Source organism: Rhamphochromis sp. 'chilingali', assembly GCF_963969265.1.
Source record: "Rhamphochromis sp. 'chilingali' genome assembly, chromosome: 17".
Taxonomy (NCBI): Eukaryota; Metazoa; Chordata; class Actinopteri; order Cichliformes; family Cichlidae; genus Rhamphochromis; species Rhamphochromis sp. 'chilingali'.
Window position 1 is genome coordinate 17,029,099 of NC_137944.1, and position 14,554 is coordinate 17,043,652.

Consider the following 14,554-nt stretch of genomic DNA (forward strand, 5'->3'; position numbering starts at 1 on the left):
CCAGCTGTTACACCAAGGACAAGTATTTGTCTCTTTTAAATACAAGAGGGTCTGTTACATGAGAAGTATATGGTTAGTGGGAGGGGGGCAATGGGGGTGTAAAGGCTGGGATGAGAGTTGGTTGGATTGCAAGAACGACAACAATGGTGTTTTATCCATCCACTGATTGTGATGGTACAGGTGGTGTTTTTACTGTAGGAAACGCTGAGGGCGCATGATGATGAAACTGCACTTAGGTAATAACATAGGGATGAATGTGTGTGTGTGTGTTCATGGGTTTAATGTATGTCTGGTAAGTCACACTTGGCCAGAGGAAGACGTGTAGAAGAAGGAAAAAGAAAAATGCCTGACATAAAAACTGCAAGAAGTTTTTTATGATGAAGGGGAAAAACATATTAGTTTTGTGTGTGTGTGTGTGTGTGTGTGTGTGTGTGTGTGTGTGTGTGTGTGTGTGTGTGTGTGTGTGTGAATGAGAGTGAGGCAAATAGAAATGTTTCGTCGAGAGATTTTTTTGGCTGTTTGCATTTCAACCAAATGACAAAACAAAAACATTACTATGCTCTTACACTAGAAACTCTTAAAACAGTGCAAACTCTAATTGCAGCAACAGAGCCTGCATTACTACACAAACCAAACAACAGACCTGACACTCAAGCTCTTCTGTCATGGTACCCGACGATTGGCCAAACTGCCCCTCGAGGTACAGACCAGACTGTGCACTGAAAAAAGGGAAGGTTTCAGAGGGTAGGTGTGTAGCTGAGCTTTAGTTGTTCAGAAACACTAGCAATTAAGTTCCATAGTTACTGCTGGCAAGGGGAATGGCTTTTGGGGGGGGGGGGTCACAACAAGAATGTACAGTCATTGTCTCGCTGATCGGTCCCGTTATTTCAGATCTCTGTGTTGACGTTTGTATAATCAGATCTGTCAATCAGTTAAATAAAAGTTGTATTTATTCGGATTCATCCACCTGGCTTCCGTTTTGTTTTTTGACAGACAAAATCTGCAGTCTCTTAAGTTAGGTACCTGAAGGTTGAGCCCACCCGCTTCAGTGACCTGCAAGTGACCTTGGATTATCCTTTGTTTTGAAGAATGAAAAATATCAGTTGTGGCCTTTGGTGCACATGACTTGCAAGTGGATGAAACATAAGTGTTTTCAGACACTGTTTTGAGTGCAGTGCTTGTCCTAAGACTCAAACAAAAGAGTACAATATTAAATACCATTGGGATCATGAAGCAACAATCATATTAAAAGCTCTTATTGTGTTTCTAGTGGTTTACTTTTTACCTTGACCACCATGAATATACACTATACAATATATAGTATTTATAAAGACTCTGAGGAACAGCAAATGAATAAACCCTTACACAAAAGTGTTGGTTTAACACATCACATTATTAGAATCGGTGCATTGGTCAGCACTGTTACCACATAGCAACCGGGTCTTGGGCTTAAATCCACTGACTTGTTGTAGAGCTTGCATGTCCTTCCCATTCTTACATTCCCCCCATGATTAACATGAAATGCTAGGTTTCATGTCTTTAATAAACTCTTAAACCTGCTTACATAAGAGACTGGAAGGAATATGAACATCACATTATGTCAGATAAATTCATGCAAAGGGTGTGGATTTCTGTTTGACACACAATGCTACAGGAGACGCCTGGTTCACATTCTAATCTGCAGATGATAACTTGCAGTGTGTATTATTATTATTATTATTATTATTATTATTGTTACTTTGATGCATGCCTGAGCTGGTTTCTTGATTTTAGCTCCACATGCTGAGACAATAAAGCTCAAAATGATGGAAATGCAGTCTCATGTATTCATTTGGTCTGGCTGCATCACTGAGAATCATTACACCTACATGCAAATTCATGTTTTTATTGCCATACTACAAACTAACATCATTTTCATCATCAAATAAATTACAGGAATATAAAACTTTTCATTGTAGTATCGTACCTGTCAGTCACTATAGTAACAGTAGTAACAACAGTAGGTATATGCTTCTCAATAGCACTTTGGACTTTGACCTTTTCTGGCTTGAGGCATGCATGGCGCACATGGTCATGCACAAATAGTCCGCATTGCTCTGTGCTTTGCATGTGTTCATTTCATATCAACAGCCTCTCTCATTTTATGACTCTTAAATGGGGGAAATTGAGCTCTGCAGTCGATTAACTGTAATTCTTTTGATGCTTGTGTGTATGCAATCCTAAGAAGCTTAAGCACAGGCAGGAATGTATTAAAAGCATAAGTGAATGTTTGACTATTAGACTGATACACTGCCTGTGCATACCAAATACATATACAGCTGCCCAGAATAAAATGCACATATTAGCAATGTTCCGATAATTTCAAAATAATCAAAATATTAAATGATCCTAAGACTTGTAAACCTCATGAATCAGTTCAAGATCACTTAATGCCTCCTGGAAAGTACAATGTGGTCGATTTAATTATGTAATTATTATAGGAATTTTATATAGCGTGTAGCTGACTCTGTCCCTCCATCCCCTCTCCTATCCACCCTCCTCTTCTTCCATTAACTACTGCAGTCAAGCATTTGCAAAATCCCTCTTTAACTGTATACAGGTGTAGAAAGTGCTCGGACCATGCTTGCCAAAACTGCGACTTAATTCACTCATTAAGTAAATGAACGTAGAGTCTTAGCGGAAATGTTTTTCATTTGCTGCATGTTAATCAAAGCGCTCTGTCATATTAGCACCCGCTGAATCTCATTCCTGTCTAATGAAGGCACCTCGCCTTCCCCTCCACTACCCCACCGCCGCTTCCCACATGAAAAACTCTCATTACCTTGCTATAAGACCTAAGAGCCAACACAGCCCTTGTTCTTAAAACAAAAAGACACCACTACCTGGCTATTACGGTAAAACTGTGATTTTTGATGCTACAACTTTGTTTAAATCCGAGGCCCTAGTTTTCCAAGTGCGGAAGAATACTGTATTTCTCCGTTCGCCATCTTGATGTTTGATTGCACTGGCGGAAGCAACATCTTCGGCGGCGCAGCAGCGGGTGTGGTTCGGACTTCTACGGGTGGTTCACCTAGCAGCCCTTCTCCTATTTTCAGCTAAGAGAAAGGGGATTTCTTTTCTCCTGACAAGAACCACGGAGGTGCCGCTCGATTCTGGTAAATATGCTACGCTTATTACCACTTTTATACAATATCGTACAGTGCGTCAGGTTATGGTTTAGCAAAGAAAATCGTCTTTGGCTAGGGAGGGGGCTCCGGTGGGGTTTTCTGATTTGGCTGGCAGCACAGCAGGTTTTGTACGGTGGCGCTTGGAACTACTTTTCATACGTCCTGGCTAGCTGTGCTTATCAAATCAGAAATTTAAAAATGGGAGCGTGCTTGAAAGTCGGGATTGTACTAATGGATTTGTTTGTGAAAGATAACGGCTATCAATATTGGTTGCTTCTCAGGACGGCTCATGCGCATTTTTAGACAGTGGTCAAATTCCTAAACAGTGTTTGTTTATGTTAGCTAACTAGCGGATAGGTTAGCTGCGCACGTTAGGCTAGCATAACGAGCTTTCAAGGTAAGCTAGCCAACCTGTTAGCTAATAGGGGTGGCTAATACACGCTAGTCCTTGAATTGTGTACAAATAAAATATATTTGGTGATTGGTGAGACCATCCATTTAGGGTTTTTTTTTTTTTCTCGATTAGTTGTGATTAGCCAGCTTGTTACGCTTGTAGTTGGACCCACCATGAGAGGAGGAGTCATTGAAGTGATTGCGGGGCGGAGGGGGGGGTAGTTTCTCTCATTGGAAACCCAAGCTGCGAGGTCGGAACTTGGCCGTGGTAGGGGGAGGGGGAGAAATATGCCTTTGATGTTCTTTGCCGCTGAATGGTGAATTGTGTTCGTGCTGGCCTGGAAATACCCACCGCTTTACTCACTCGTTTGGAGGTGGAGGCTCGGCATTTCCCCTCAAAGCTAAGATAGCAAACCAAACAAGCATCTCGATCACTTATACAGGTAGAGCAGTAGACTGTGACTTTAATATTGAGTGGTCGCTGGAGAAACCCAGAGCTTGACGGTTTGGTTTTGCCAGAAATGAAGTTGAGTTTGAGTTGGTAGTTTTTCCTGAGTGTGCGAAACATTTTTTTACAGGTATATCTGCTGTGCGGGCTGAGGGCAGGCAAGAACAATGGCTACCCAGTGTAAGTATGGAGAACTGATCATTTTCAAGACTTTTGTTTTAAGATCTCAGTATAAAGCTCATTTGAGAAAAGGAGAAGCATGACCAGATTTCACGGTATCTTAAATAATTTGTTTTTAGGTTTTTCTTTCATCTAGTTTTGTCTTTCAGTGAACTAAATGTATGTGTGTGTGTGTGTGTGTGTGTGTGTACACATATTTTAATTTGTAAAATATGTGTACACACACACGTAGAAAAATATTTAGTATACACATCCAGAAATGCATATACTATTATATATTGTACATATATTTATTAGTTTCAGATGTAGCCATTTTTGTATTTTGCTTGTTTACATTATTGTATTTTGCACAACTCTGTTGCTTGTGAAGCTCGCACACAAGAATTTCACTCACATGTGCTGTACCAATGTACCTGCACATGTGATGTGACAATAAAAGTGATTTGATTTGATTTAAATGAATCTTAAGTTGGTATGACGAGAAATGTTAAAATTACCAGCAAAGTACCCTAGAGTATCACATGTAGAGAGAGATATTTCTTTTTGGTTTCAGTTAAACAAATGTATACTTGTCAATTTAATTTTCCCGCTCTTTATTTTCCTACAACAAACTTCCATAAATAAGGTTGGTGAAAGATCTTATTTGAAAACTATGCTTAAAGTTGGTGAAGTAAATATTTTTTCTCATGTATTCCTTCTTGTGTCTCACTTTGTCCTTTTTTTGCACAGCTGATTTGATGGAGTTGGACATGGCAATAGGTGACAGCAAGGTTGTTGTAAGTCAGTGGCAGCAGCAGTCCTATCTGGACTCAGGCATTCAGTCTGGCGTCACAACCACAGCACCATCCCTGAGCGGTAAAGGGAACCCAGATGCTGAAGAGGATGATCCAACTCTTTATGACTGGGAGTTCAACCAGCCTTTCACTCCAGAGGCTACAGGTATGAGATACTAATGTAGGCACAGGAGCCAAAATATTATATCCACTCAAATGTTCACTCATTTGTACTCAGGAAATATGTTAGTCAATATGGTGAATGTAAGATAAAATGGAAACATAAAGACAAACAATTTTGAGAAGAGTCAAATGATGCTAAGACGGCTGTAGTGATCCTGAGTCATAAAGGCTTATCCTGTAGTGAGTACCAACAGACAATGATTCGAGGAAGGACCAACTACAAGCTCACGCTGTGGCAAGTCTGATTCATGCCAACTACAACTTGGAAATTACAGGACTTAAAGGATTATGAACTGTCTTGGTATCAGATATCAAAGGACACCTTCAGAGGTCTTTTGGTGTCCATGCCTGAGGCTCTGAGCTGGTTTGGTTATGTGGCATGTACTGTTAGGCACTGATTGGGTTTCGCGTGGTGCTTTTACTCTTGTGTATTGTGAAATTACTACTCTTTTAAAAAATTGATCAGGAATAAATTAATTTAATAAAAATTCATTTAAAATAAAAACGGCAGGCTTGATTGTACATGATTGAAATGCTAAAAGAAAAACTGTTCTTTATATTTCTGTAGCGTAATTGTATTGTAATTTTCCATTTCTGTCAGACATTGAGGGCTATGCCATGACCCGGGCCCAGCGTGTACGCGCTGCCATGTTCCCTGAGACTTTGGAGGAGGGCATCCAGATCCCACCTACTCAGCTGGATGCAGCCCATCCAACTGCTGTGCAGCGTCTTGCAGAGCCATCGCAAATGCTAAAGCATGCTGTAGTTAACCTCATTAACTATCAAGATGATGCTGAGCTGGCCACTCGTGCGATCCCTGAGCTCACTAAACTGCTTAATGATGAGGACCAGGTATGCTTAACATGTTAATAAAATCAGATGCCGACAAGGTAACTTCTGATATCGTTGTAGTTGGTAGCAATACAGCTGGCATCACTAACAAACATATTCTTTGTCCTAGGTTGTTGTGAATAAAGCAGCTGTAATGGTGCATCAGTTGTCAAAGAAAGAGGCATCTCGCCATGCCCTTATGCGTTCACCACAAATGGTTTCAGCAGTTGTTCGCGCCATGCAAAATAGTGGTGATGTGGAGACTGCTCGTTGTTCTGCTGGCACCTTACACAACCTTTCCCACCATCGAGAGGGTCTCCTTGCTATCTTCAAATCTGGAGGCATCCCTGCCCTGGTCAAGATGCTGAGGTAAGAAATGGGATTTTAGTGACAAAATCAAAATTGTAATATGTGCTGCAGCCAGCCCCTTCAACCTTTAGTACAGATTATGTAATGGAGAATGTCAATGAGACATTTGGTGACTAGAATACAGAACACCTGACTGAAGCAATTTCCACACTTGGCATTGCAGTCCTGAACTTTACAGACATTTACAGGTTGAGGTGCATGTGTGAATGCAAATGTAGTGGCATCAGATGTTAGGTCGTTAATCTACTATCTCCCTTGGACTTATTCTGTGCAATGTCCAGTTGTGCAAATGTGAGATTGGTAGAGGCTAGCTAATAGTTTAACAATGAGGTTTTCCAATTGTCAAATTAAGTACAGAGCATTTTTCTGTACTTTTATTCCTCTTGAAATTGAGTAAATGTTCAATTCACAGCTAGTAGGTTTTCTTTATACTTTTCTTACTTCTTACTTTTCTGCTTGATGTGTCCAACTTGCCTAATTTGATGTTTCTGGTCGTGTTTGCTATATGTGAGAAAAGACACTCTAGGATGGTGTTCCAGTGCCCAGTCCAGGATGTTCAGCATTGTATAGAACATTTCTTTAAATCTTTGGTTGCCCTTTATTATAATTTCCTGCTATTAAGGTATTGGCAAGTGCTTAATTCATCATTTATATAACATTACTCCTACTTAACATGGCATTTATAAATATACATATATTATGACTGATTAATAGCAGCGATTGCTGTATAGTGTACATTAACAGATGGGTAGTACTTGTATGTATCAGTACAATTACATCTGTATTTATAAATTACATTCTAAGGAGATGTAGTGATATATAAATGATGGATTTAGTGATCCCTAATACCTTACTAATGCTTAGTAGTGAGACAGTACAAAGTGCTACCCAATGTGCTATGTAGTGCTGCTTTATAGCTTGTAATGTCTGCTTGGTATAGTTTTAGATGATTACTTCAGTCCTGTACGACTAAAGTTATTTGCAGAATATCTTTATTTTAAGATCATCTGTTCTCAGATGCTTGAGCTTTCCACAGTCTGCTGTGCAAGTCTGTACAATGCAACAGTGTGTTCTGCTGTAAGTCTTATCAATTATGACCAAGCAAATACACTGAAAATGTTGACACTATTATAATTTTCCATAACTATGTACAGTTTAGCACGCGTACTTTGATGTGGGCTAAACAGATTGACAAATGTTGGTTGTGTTACAATATAGCCAATCCAGACATTCACAACCAGACAAATTTCAAAAGAAAAGGTCCTGCAACTCAGTTGAAATGTCTGCCCTCCTTCCTTTCTTTTAGTGTTTGCGTTTCTTCATGAAAAGCCTAAACACACAGCCAAAACAGTTGGATCTCTGGCAAGTTACAGCCTGTTGGATGGCGCACATGTGTTTGAATTTGTTCCTGGAATCATATTACTAATGGTTTAAGTGAAAGATGGAGCAGTACATCAAGAAGAAAGGAACTGCCACCTTTTTGTAAAACTGCTGAATAAACTTGCATATAGGTACCATTTTAAAGTTTTTAGGGCTTTAATGGTTTGACCGTGAGGTTTTTATCCATTTTGCAGTGAGCATTTCTCTGTACTGCTTTTATTGCTCTTGAAATTATGTAAATGTTGCCTTGAGATTGGATGAGAGATGAGAACAGAAAGGGAAAAGTGATGTACTGGTTCAGTTCTCTTAAGTATCAGCATTAATTTGCAAATGGCTTTACAGTAGATGTGAGTCCTGGTAAAATAATGTTGTTGTTTTTTTTTTTTTGTTGGTTTTTTTTTTGTTGGTTTTTTTTTTTTTTTTTTTTTTGTGCTGAGTCATTTCCAATTGCTAAACTTAACTGGACAATTAATAGGCTTTGGAGACTTAATAAAACTGCTGTTGAATTGCACTATTAATGGTTGTATAATCTTTGGAAGTTATAGTTAAAACAATTTTGATTATTCATAAAATGTGGTCTTGCATCTGTTGCTTATGCAAAGAACTCAAAATGTGTAATGGCACTTGGTGTATCTTTTTTCTTTTAATTTTTTTGTTTTTATTGGCATCTAAGCCGAGTCATAATGCCCTGTGTATGACAAACTTGCACTCTGTGTGTGAATGTGTGGCATGCTTGTTTGCATTTTACTGTTACGTAGATTCTTTAAAGATGAGTCAACTTTTCCATAACTACTTTTCCTTTATTTTCCCCTCCCCTTTAGTTCACCGGTGGACAGCGTTTTGTTCTATGCTATCACCACACTCCACAACCTGTTGTTGCATCAGGAAGGGGCAAAAATGGCAGTGCGCCTAGCTGGAGGATTGCAGAAGATGGTGGCACTGTTGTCCAACACTAATGTCAAGTTTCTGGCCATCACTACTGACTGCCTGCAGATCTTGGCATATGGCAATCAGGAAAGCAAGGTATTGGAGCTCTGACTAATTTATCAACTTGAGTACATTGTCTTCGTACTTGTCTGCTAAAACAACCAGCAGTTTGTATGCCAGTATAAACATAAACTTGTCTTTATTCTTAGCTGATCATTCTGGCCAGCGGTGGACCCCAGGCTCTGGTCAACATCATGAGGACTTTCACATATGAGAAACTGCTGTGGACCACAAGCAGGGTGCTCAAGGTTCTCTCAGTCTGCTCAAGCAACAAGCCTGCCATTGTAGAGGCTGGTATGTAAAAAATAAATACAAATTAAAAATGTATGCTGTATTTAAATCATTGCAGTACAACTGTGGGCATTATTACAGGTCTCGCTTGTTTACTGTTATGCTTTTCTTCAGTGCAGAAGGGCTTCTAATAGTAAAATGTTGTCTGACCTTGTTTGTAGGAGGCATGCAGGCTTTGGGACTTCATCTGACAGACCCCAGCCAGCGTCTGGTCCAGAACTGCCTCTGGACTCTGAGGAATCTTTCAGATGCTGCCACTAAACAGGTAAACATACAAGGGTCGCCTCCTTAAAAGAATCCCACTTAATGTAACTTCTTGAATAAAACTCATAAATTCTGATAGTCTACTTTATTTAGATGTCTTTTCTGTCCTGTCCTCTGCTCTCTAGGAGGGGATGGAAGGTCTCTTGGGCACTCTAGTCCAGCTGCTGGGCAGTGATGACATCAATGTCGTAACATGTGCCGCAGGCATCCTCTCCAACCTAACCTGCAACAATTATAGTAACAAACTCATGGTCTGTCAGGTAAGTAAACGCACAGCTTCTTAGAAAATATAAAAATGCTGTGGTGTGGAAATGAATTTAAAAAAGAAAAAATCTTTATCTGGCACTAACCCCCCCCCCCCTTATGTTAGGTTGGTGGCATTGAGGCTTTAGTGCGAACAGTACTTCGAGCTGGTGACAGAGAGGACATCACAGAGCCTGCGGTCTGTGCACTTCGTCACCTGACTTCCCGCCATCAGGATGCTGAGATGGCCCAGAATGCTGTTCGCCTTCACTATGGCCTGCCTGTGGTGGTCAAATTGCTGCACCCTCCATCCCACTGGCCTTTAATCAAGGTCGTTATTCCTTTACTTTTACATATTTCCAGATGACTGGTAAAATCACTCTCAGAATTCATGAAGATATATTCCAACTCTAAATATGCCAAATATTCCTTCCCTTATAGGCCACAGTTGGTCTGATTCGCAACCTGGCTCTCTGCCCAGCCAACCACAGTGCTTTGCGGGAGCAAGGCGCTATCCCTCGACTGGTACAGCTGCTTGTCAGAGCTCATCAGGACACCCAGAGGCGCACTAGCATGGGAGGCAACCAGCAGCAGTTTGTGGTGTGTAACAAGCTAGATGTTTTCTTTATCTGAACATCAAGAATGTGGTGTTTTTTTGTTTTTTGTTTTTTTTTTCTCCCTTTCTCCCTTTCATCTCATGAAAACTTGAATCATACAGGAGGGTGTGCGCATGGAGGAAATAGTGGAAGGTTGCACAGGAGCTCTGCACATCTTGGCCCGAGATGTGCACAACAGAATCGTCATCAGAGGGCTCAACACCATTCCACTTTTTGTCCAGGTGAGGATAAAACCCCAACTTCCAGTTCCACACCCAGTGTTTTGTTTTGTTTTTAAAAATCAATCTTAAGTTTGTTTGTGACACTTAAAAATTTCCAAAATACTTATTTTGAACCTGATGCCAGATTAAATTTTTTTTAATTTAAAAAAAAAAGAGGGGAAAAAAAAAAGAAGCTGGGACAGGGGTTTTTTTTTTTTTTGTCGTTTGTTTTTTTTTGTAGTTTGTTTTTTAACACTTATCATTGCTATAATCCCTTATTTCTGTCCCTATAGTCTCATTAGTTTGTTTGTTTTTTTGTTTTTTGCACCATTTGTCCACTACTTACACTAATTGTATTAACTATGTTGTTCATTGTCTGCTTTTGTTTTCAGTTGCTTTATTCTCCAGTGGAGAATATCCAGCGTGTGGCAGCAGGTGTGCTGTGTGAACTGGCCCAGGATAAAGAAGCTGCTGAGGCAATCGAAGCTGAAGGAGCCACTGCACCTCTCACTGAGCTGCTGCACTCCCGTAATGAGGGAGTTGGTGAGTGTGCAAGGAACAAAATACAAACTGTACACATTTTTGCTAGTGGTAGCTTGAAATCTCTGACTGTTGCTGTGCATTCTTCTTGTAGCAACCTATGCTGCAGCTGTCCTGTTCCGCATGTCTGAGGATAAGCCCCAGGACTACAAGAAACGCCTTTCTGTGGAGCTGACCAGCTCTTTGTTCAGAACTGAGCCTATGGCCTGGAATGATGTACGTGCACATTAATATCTTTAACTTTTGCATTTTTCCCCATTGAAACAAGAAAATGAGGCAATTTATGATCAATTTGCCTTAATCTATTTTGCTGGTTTACCTCAAATTGTACAACTCACTCAATTCTTAATCTTTCTATAGACCGGAGACCTGGGATTGGATATAGGTGCACAGGGAGACCCTCTTGCTTATAGGCAGGATGGTGAGTACTTCATTTTTGTTCATTTATGTGTTTATTTCTTATGTGCAGCTCTGTAAGTTGACTTAAAAAATTAATTGCACAACTTGCTGTGATAGCAATTTTTTTTTCTTCCAAAACTTAATCTTATAATTGCAGCATGCATGTGCATATTGAAATTCTACTTGTACTATTTGCTTAACTAAAAATGTAATTGTTATTACTAACCATTGGTTATTTCTAGAAATGCTTACCCAGTATTAGTGGCACTCAAACCTGGACTAAGAAAATAGTTTTTGTTCTTTGTTTGTTTTTTGTAAACGGACCAAAAGCAATAAGATTGCATAATAACTGTTCTTGTAAACGATCAAAAATGATTTGACCCCCCCGTTTCTGTTTTTTGCTTTTGTGCAATGCATATATGCTTGAGGTGTGTCAGTAAAATTTGAAGGGCAGAAAAGATAAAGTGCTTTGACAGAAGTTCAAAACAAGATTATTTAAATGCACAATTTAACAAGTGACACATGACAAAAAAAGCTGATAAGAAACAAGGTGGCCTTAAAGTAGCATGAGATTTATCACACATACCCATGCTAGAGTATTGTTTGGACTGCTCATGCTGTTTGCAAATGATACTTAATCTCACTGAGAATTTTAAATTAAAAAAAAAAAAAGGTGTGTATATAATCCCCTTGATAGGTGGTTGCCCAGCAGGTTGATGGCATCACATCTGGGGAATAAATCAGATGTTATTTTGTATCTACAAAATAAAAATAAATTGCTTTTATAAGGTGTTACTGGTGCATAAATGCTTAAATTGGTCATTTTATCCCATTGCAGGGTCCTTGCTGGGCAGCATGATGCTGTAATATTTGATAGTTATAACTTGCGTTTGCTCAGCTCCTGATCTAACAAGAGTTGGTGGACAAAGAAATAAATACATTTTTAATGTATTATAAGATTTGCTTATGTCCCACAGTGCCATTTAACCACATCTACCAAATCGTGTTAAATAAGTTGTATAAAAGAGGGACGTGACCTCTGTGATGTCAGCCGCTGGTTTGTTAAGCCCCACTCTGCAGTAACTGAGTATTTATACAATTGCCAGGTGATAATTGAGGGTTATATCTGACTAAAGCTGCATGGTCTGCATATTCCAGACCAGGGAGCAACATAGTATTATAGGACCTATCTGTGGTTAAATTGCCTTATAGCTAAATAGTGTAACACAAACCTTAAATTAGTGTTTCACGTTTTAGCCGTTAAAATCTGCTTTGACGTGAGTGGGGAAACGAGGGGCTACCTTTTAATTTGAGCCCTCTGTGACTAGTAAGTGTGCCTGGCACTGATCAGTCTTCAAAGTAAACAAGACACTATCAAGAACTTAATTGTTACTGCACTAATATTTAGATTTTTGGTTTGCAGACACTGCATAAAGGCTTTTATTAATTTGAAGTGTGACTATACACTACAACCCACAATTTTTTATTTTTATTTATTTTTAATGATCAAAATGATTTGTGCATCACTTCATCATTTGTTCAAGATCACATGCTGATATTTACCACTGTTGGCTGTTCATTTTGCTGTTTAAGAGTAAAACGACTAAACTGCAGTGTGTTTATACTTTGGACCCGTTATCACTTACTGTACTTTTCTCTTTTGCTTTTCAGATGCAGCCTACCGGGCCTACCCACCAGCTTACGGTCAGGATACCCTGTTAGACCCTATGATGGAAGGTGCTGACTACCATGCTGACACTCTGCCCGACCTGGGTCACCACACTGATCCATTGCCAGACCTCGGCCACACCCAGGACCTAATGGACAGCAACCAGCTGGCCTGGTTTGACACAGACCTGTAGAATTGGTAAGTTGGACTTGATTATCAGTTAGCAGTAAAGCTTCTTCTTATATCACCAGGACGATATTAATATATCATCTTTGTCCTATGCTTCTTTTTTTTGCAGTTGTATTCTGATAGAACCTGCATTGTGATTGGCCTGTATTTTCTGAAGCAGCATTATGATTGGCCTGTGTGTTAAAGGTAAAGAGAGGAGTAAGGGGTATTAGAAAGTGCCTGACACAAGAAAACTAAGATGGTTGCCACAGGAATGTTTAAGCAAGTTGAAAGTGTGTGTGTGTGTGTGGGGGGGTGGAGAAGGGTTAAAGGATCAGATGTGGAATCACTCATTGGAGGTCTTGGAGCAGGTTACCATTATGGATGAGTGCAACAGAGATGGATTTTAAAGTTTGAAACACAATTGTTTTAGCCTTGCCTGTATTATCAGTTTTTTGTTTTGTTTTTTAAATTTTGTTTCTATTTTTCTTATACATTTTTTATTTCTTTTTTGTATTACTCATTCTGTTATGGTACTGACCCAGCTTGCCTTCACTAGCCATGTTCATTTCCTTTTCAATGCTAATCATTTGTAATTTTTTTTTTAAACGTATATTACATGTAGTGTTAAGTTATAGTGATATTATACAATGTTCCTTTGGTTTATGGTCAAATGTGTAGAACACTAATAATCAGTTGAATTGTACTCTGACTTAAAGTGTAACATTGTGTAGTTTTTTTTATAAGCTCGAAAATGGAGAATTATGCATTCTTTATGTGCTTGTTTAAGCATAAAATATGTCGGTGTCACAAATGTTCTAAAGAGGGATGCGGGTGAAATTGAGGGTGGGTTGGGGATAAATTTAGAGACAAGTGTTTTATATACAGTATCACTGGTAGGTTAACAACTATTTTGTATGCTATCATTGGTTGTCTGATAGAAAAGTTTAACGCTATCGTTGGTGGTCTTATAAAACCTGGTTTTATGTGCTATCAAAGGTAGCTAGGTTGATGAACAGTTGTAGTCCTGCTGTGCTTATTTTGGAGACGAGGTTGTGACACGGCTGAACAATAAAATTACATTTTATTTCAACTGGTGTCTGTTCAGTTTCTTTACTTAAAGTTTAGAGCATGTTTTTTGTCAATTGTTAAGACTACCATCGTCAAATGATGTCCGTTGGATAATCACAGTAATCAGCACTTATTTGCAAATGTGGTTTTTTTTTTTTTTTTTAAATTTTTTTTTAGATGCAGATGTGCTAACGTCTGGCCCACATTGAATTTAAAGGTGCACTATGTTATAAGCAGTACTATAGATTATCAAAAATCCCTTTTGAATGCACATTCATGAGAATTGAGGCTATTACCCTACTGTAGTATTAGCGGTTGCTAATATTGTTGGTTAAAGATGGTCCCTTTTTCATTAAAAGAGCTGAAATGAAGTTTGGTTTT

General features: G+C 39.1%; 1 protein-coding gene across 2 annotated transcripts; it reads left to right on the plus strand.

Annotated features, from left to right (window-relative positions):
- Nucleotides 1-3,001: 3,001 nt before the first annotated feature.
- Nucleotides 3,002-14,195, plus strand: LOC308384794 (catenin beta-1-like). Of its 2 annotated transcripts, none has more exons than XM_080863408.1 (17): nucleotides 3,002-3,155; nucleotides 4,139-4,188; nucleotides 4,918-5,127; nucleotides 5,746-5,996; nucleotides 6,106-6,344; nucleotides 8,546-8,747; nucleotides 8,861-9,005; nucleotides 9,164-9,267; nucleotides 9,392-9,526; nucleotides 9,637-9,840; nucleotides 9,951-10,109; nucleotides 10,228-10,347; nucleotides 10,719-10,869; nucleotides 10,961-11,082; nucleotides 11,227-11,287; nucleotides 12,937-13,132; nucleotides 13,233-14,195. In XM_080863408.1, exons 2-16 carry the CDS (start codon nucleotides 4,176-4,178, stop codon nucleotides 13,125-13,127), a joined length of 2,307 nt encoding a protein of 768 aa, XP_080719534.1. In that variant the 5' UTR covers nucleotides 3,002-3,155; nucleotides 4,139-4,175; the 3' UTR covers nucleotides 13,128-13,132; nucleotides 13,233-14,195. The 2 variants fall into 2 exon arrangements, with proteins under 2 accessions (XP_080719534.1, XP_080719535.1); XM_080863409.1 differs by lacking the exon at nucleotides 3,002-3,155 and adding an exon at nucleotides 3,911-4,003.
- The last annotated feature ends 359 nt before the right edge of the window (nucleotides 14,196-14,554 follow it).

Bases quoted from the DNA above. Each gene is read 5' to 3' on its own strand.
- LOC308384794 (XM_080863408.1), top strand. The intron at 10,110-10,227 runs GTGTGTAACAAG...TGAATCATACAG, and splicing joins GCAACCAGCAGCAGTTTGTG to GAGGGTGTGCGCATGGAGGA. The intron at 11,288-12,936 runs GTGAGTACTTCA...TTTGCTTTTCAG, and splicing joins TCTTGCTTATAGGCAGGATG to ATGCAGCCTACCGGGCCTAC.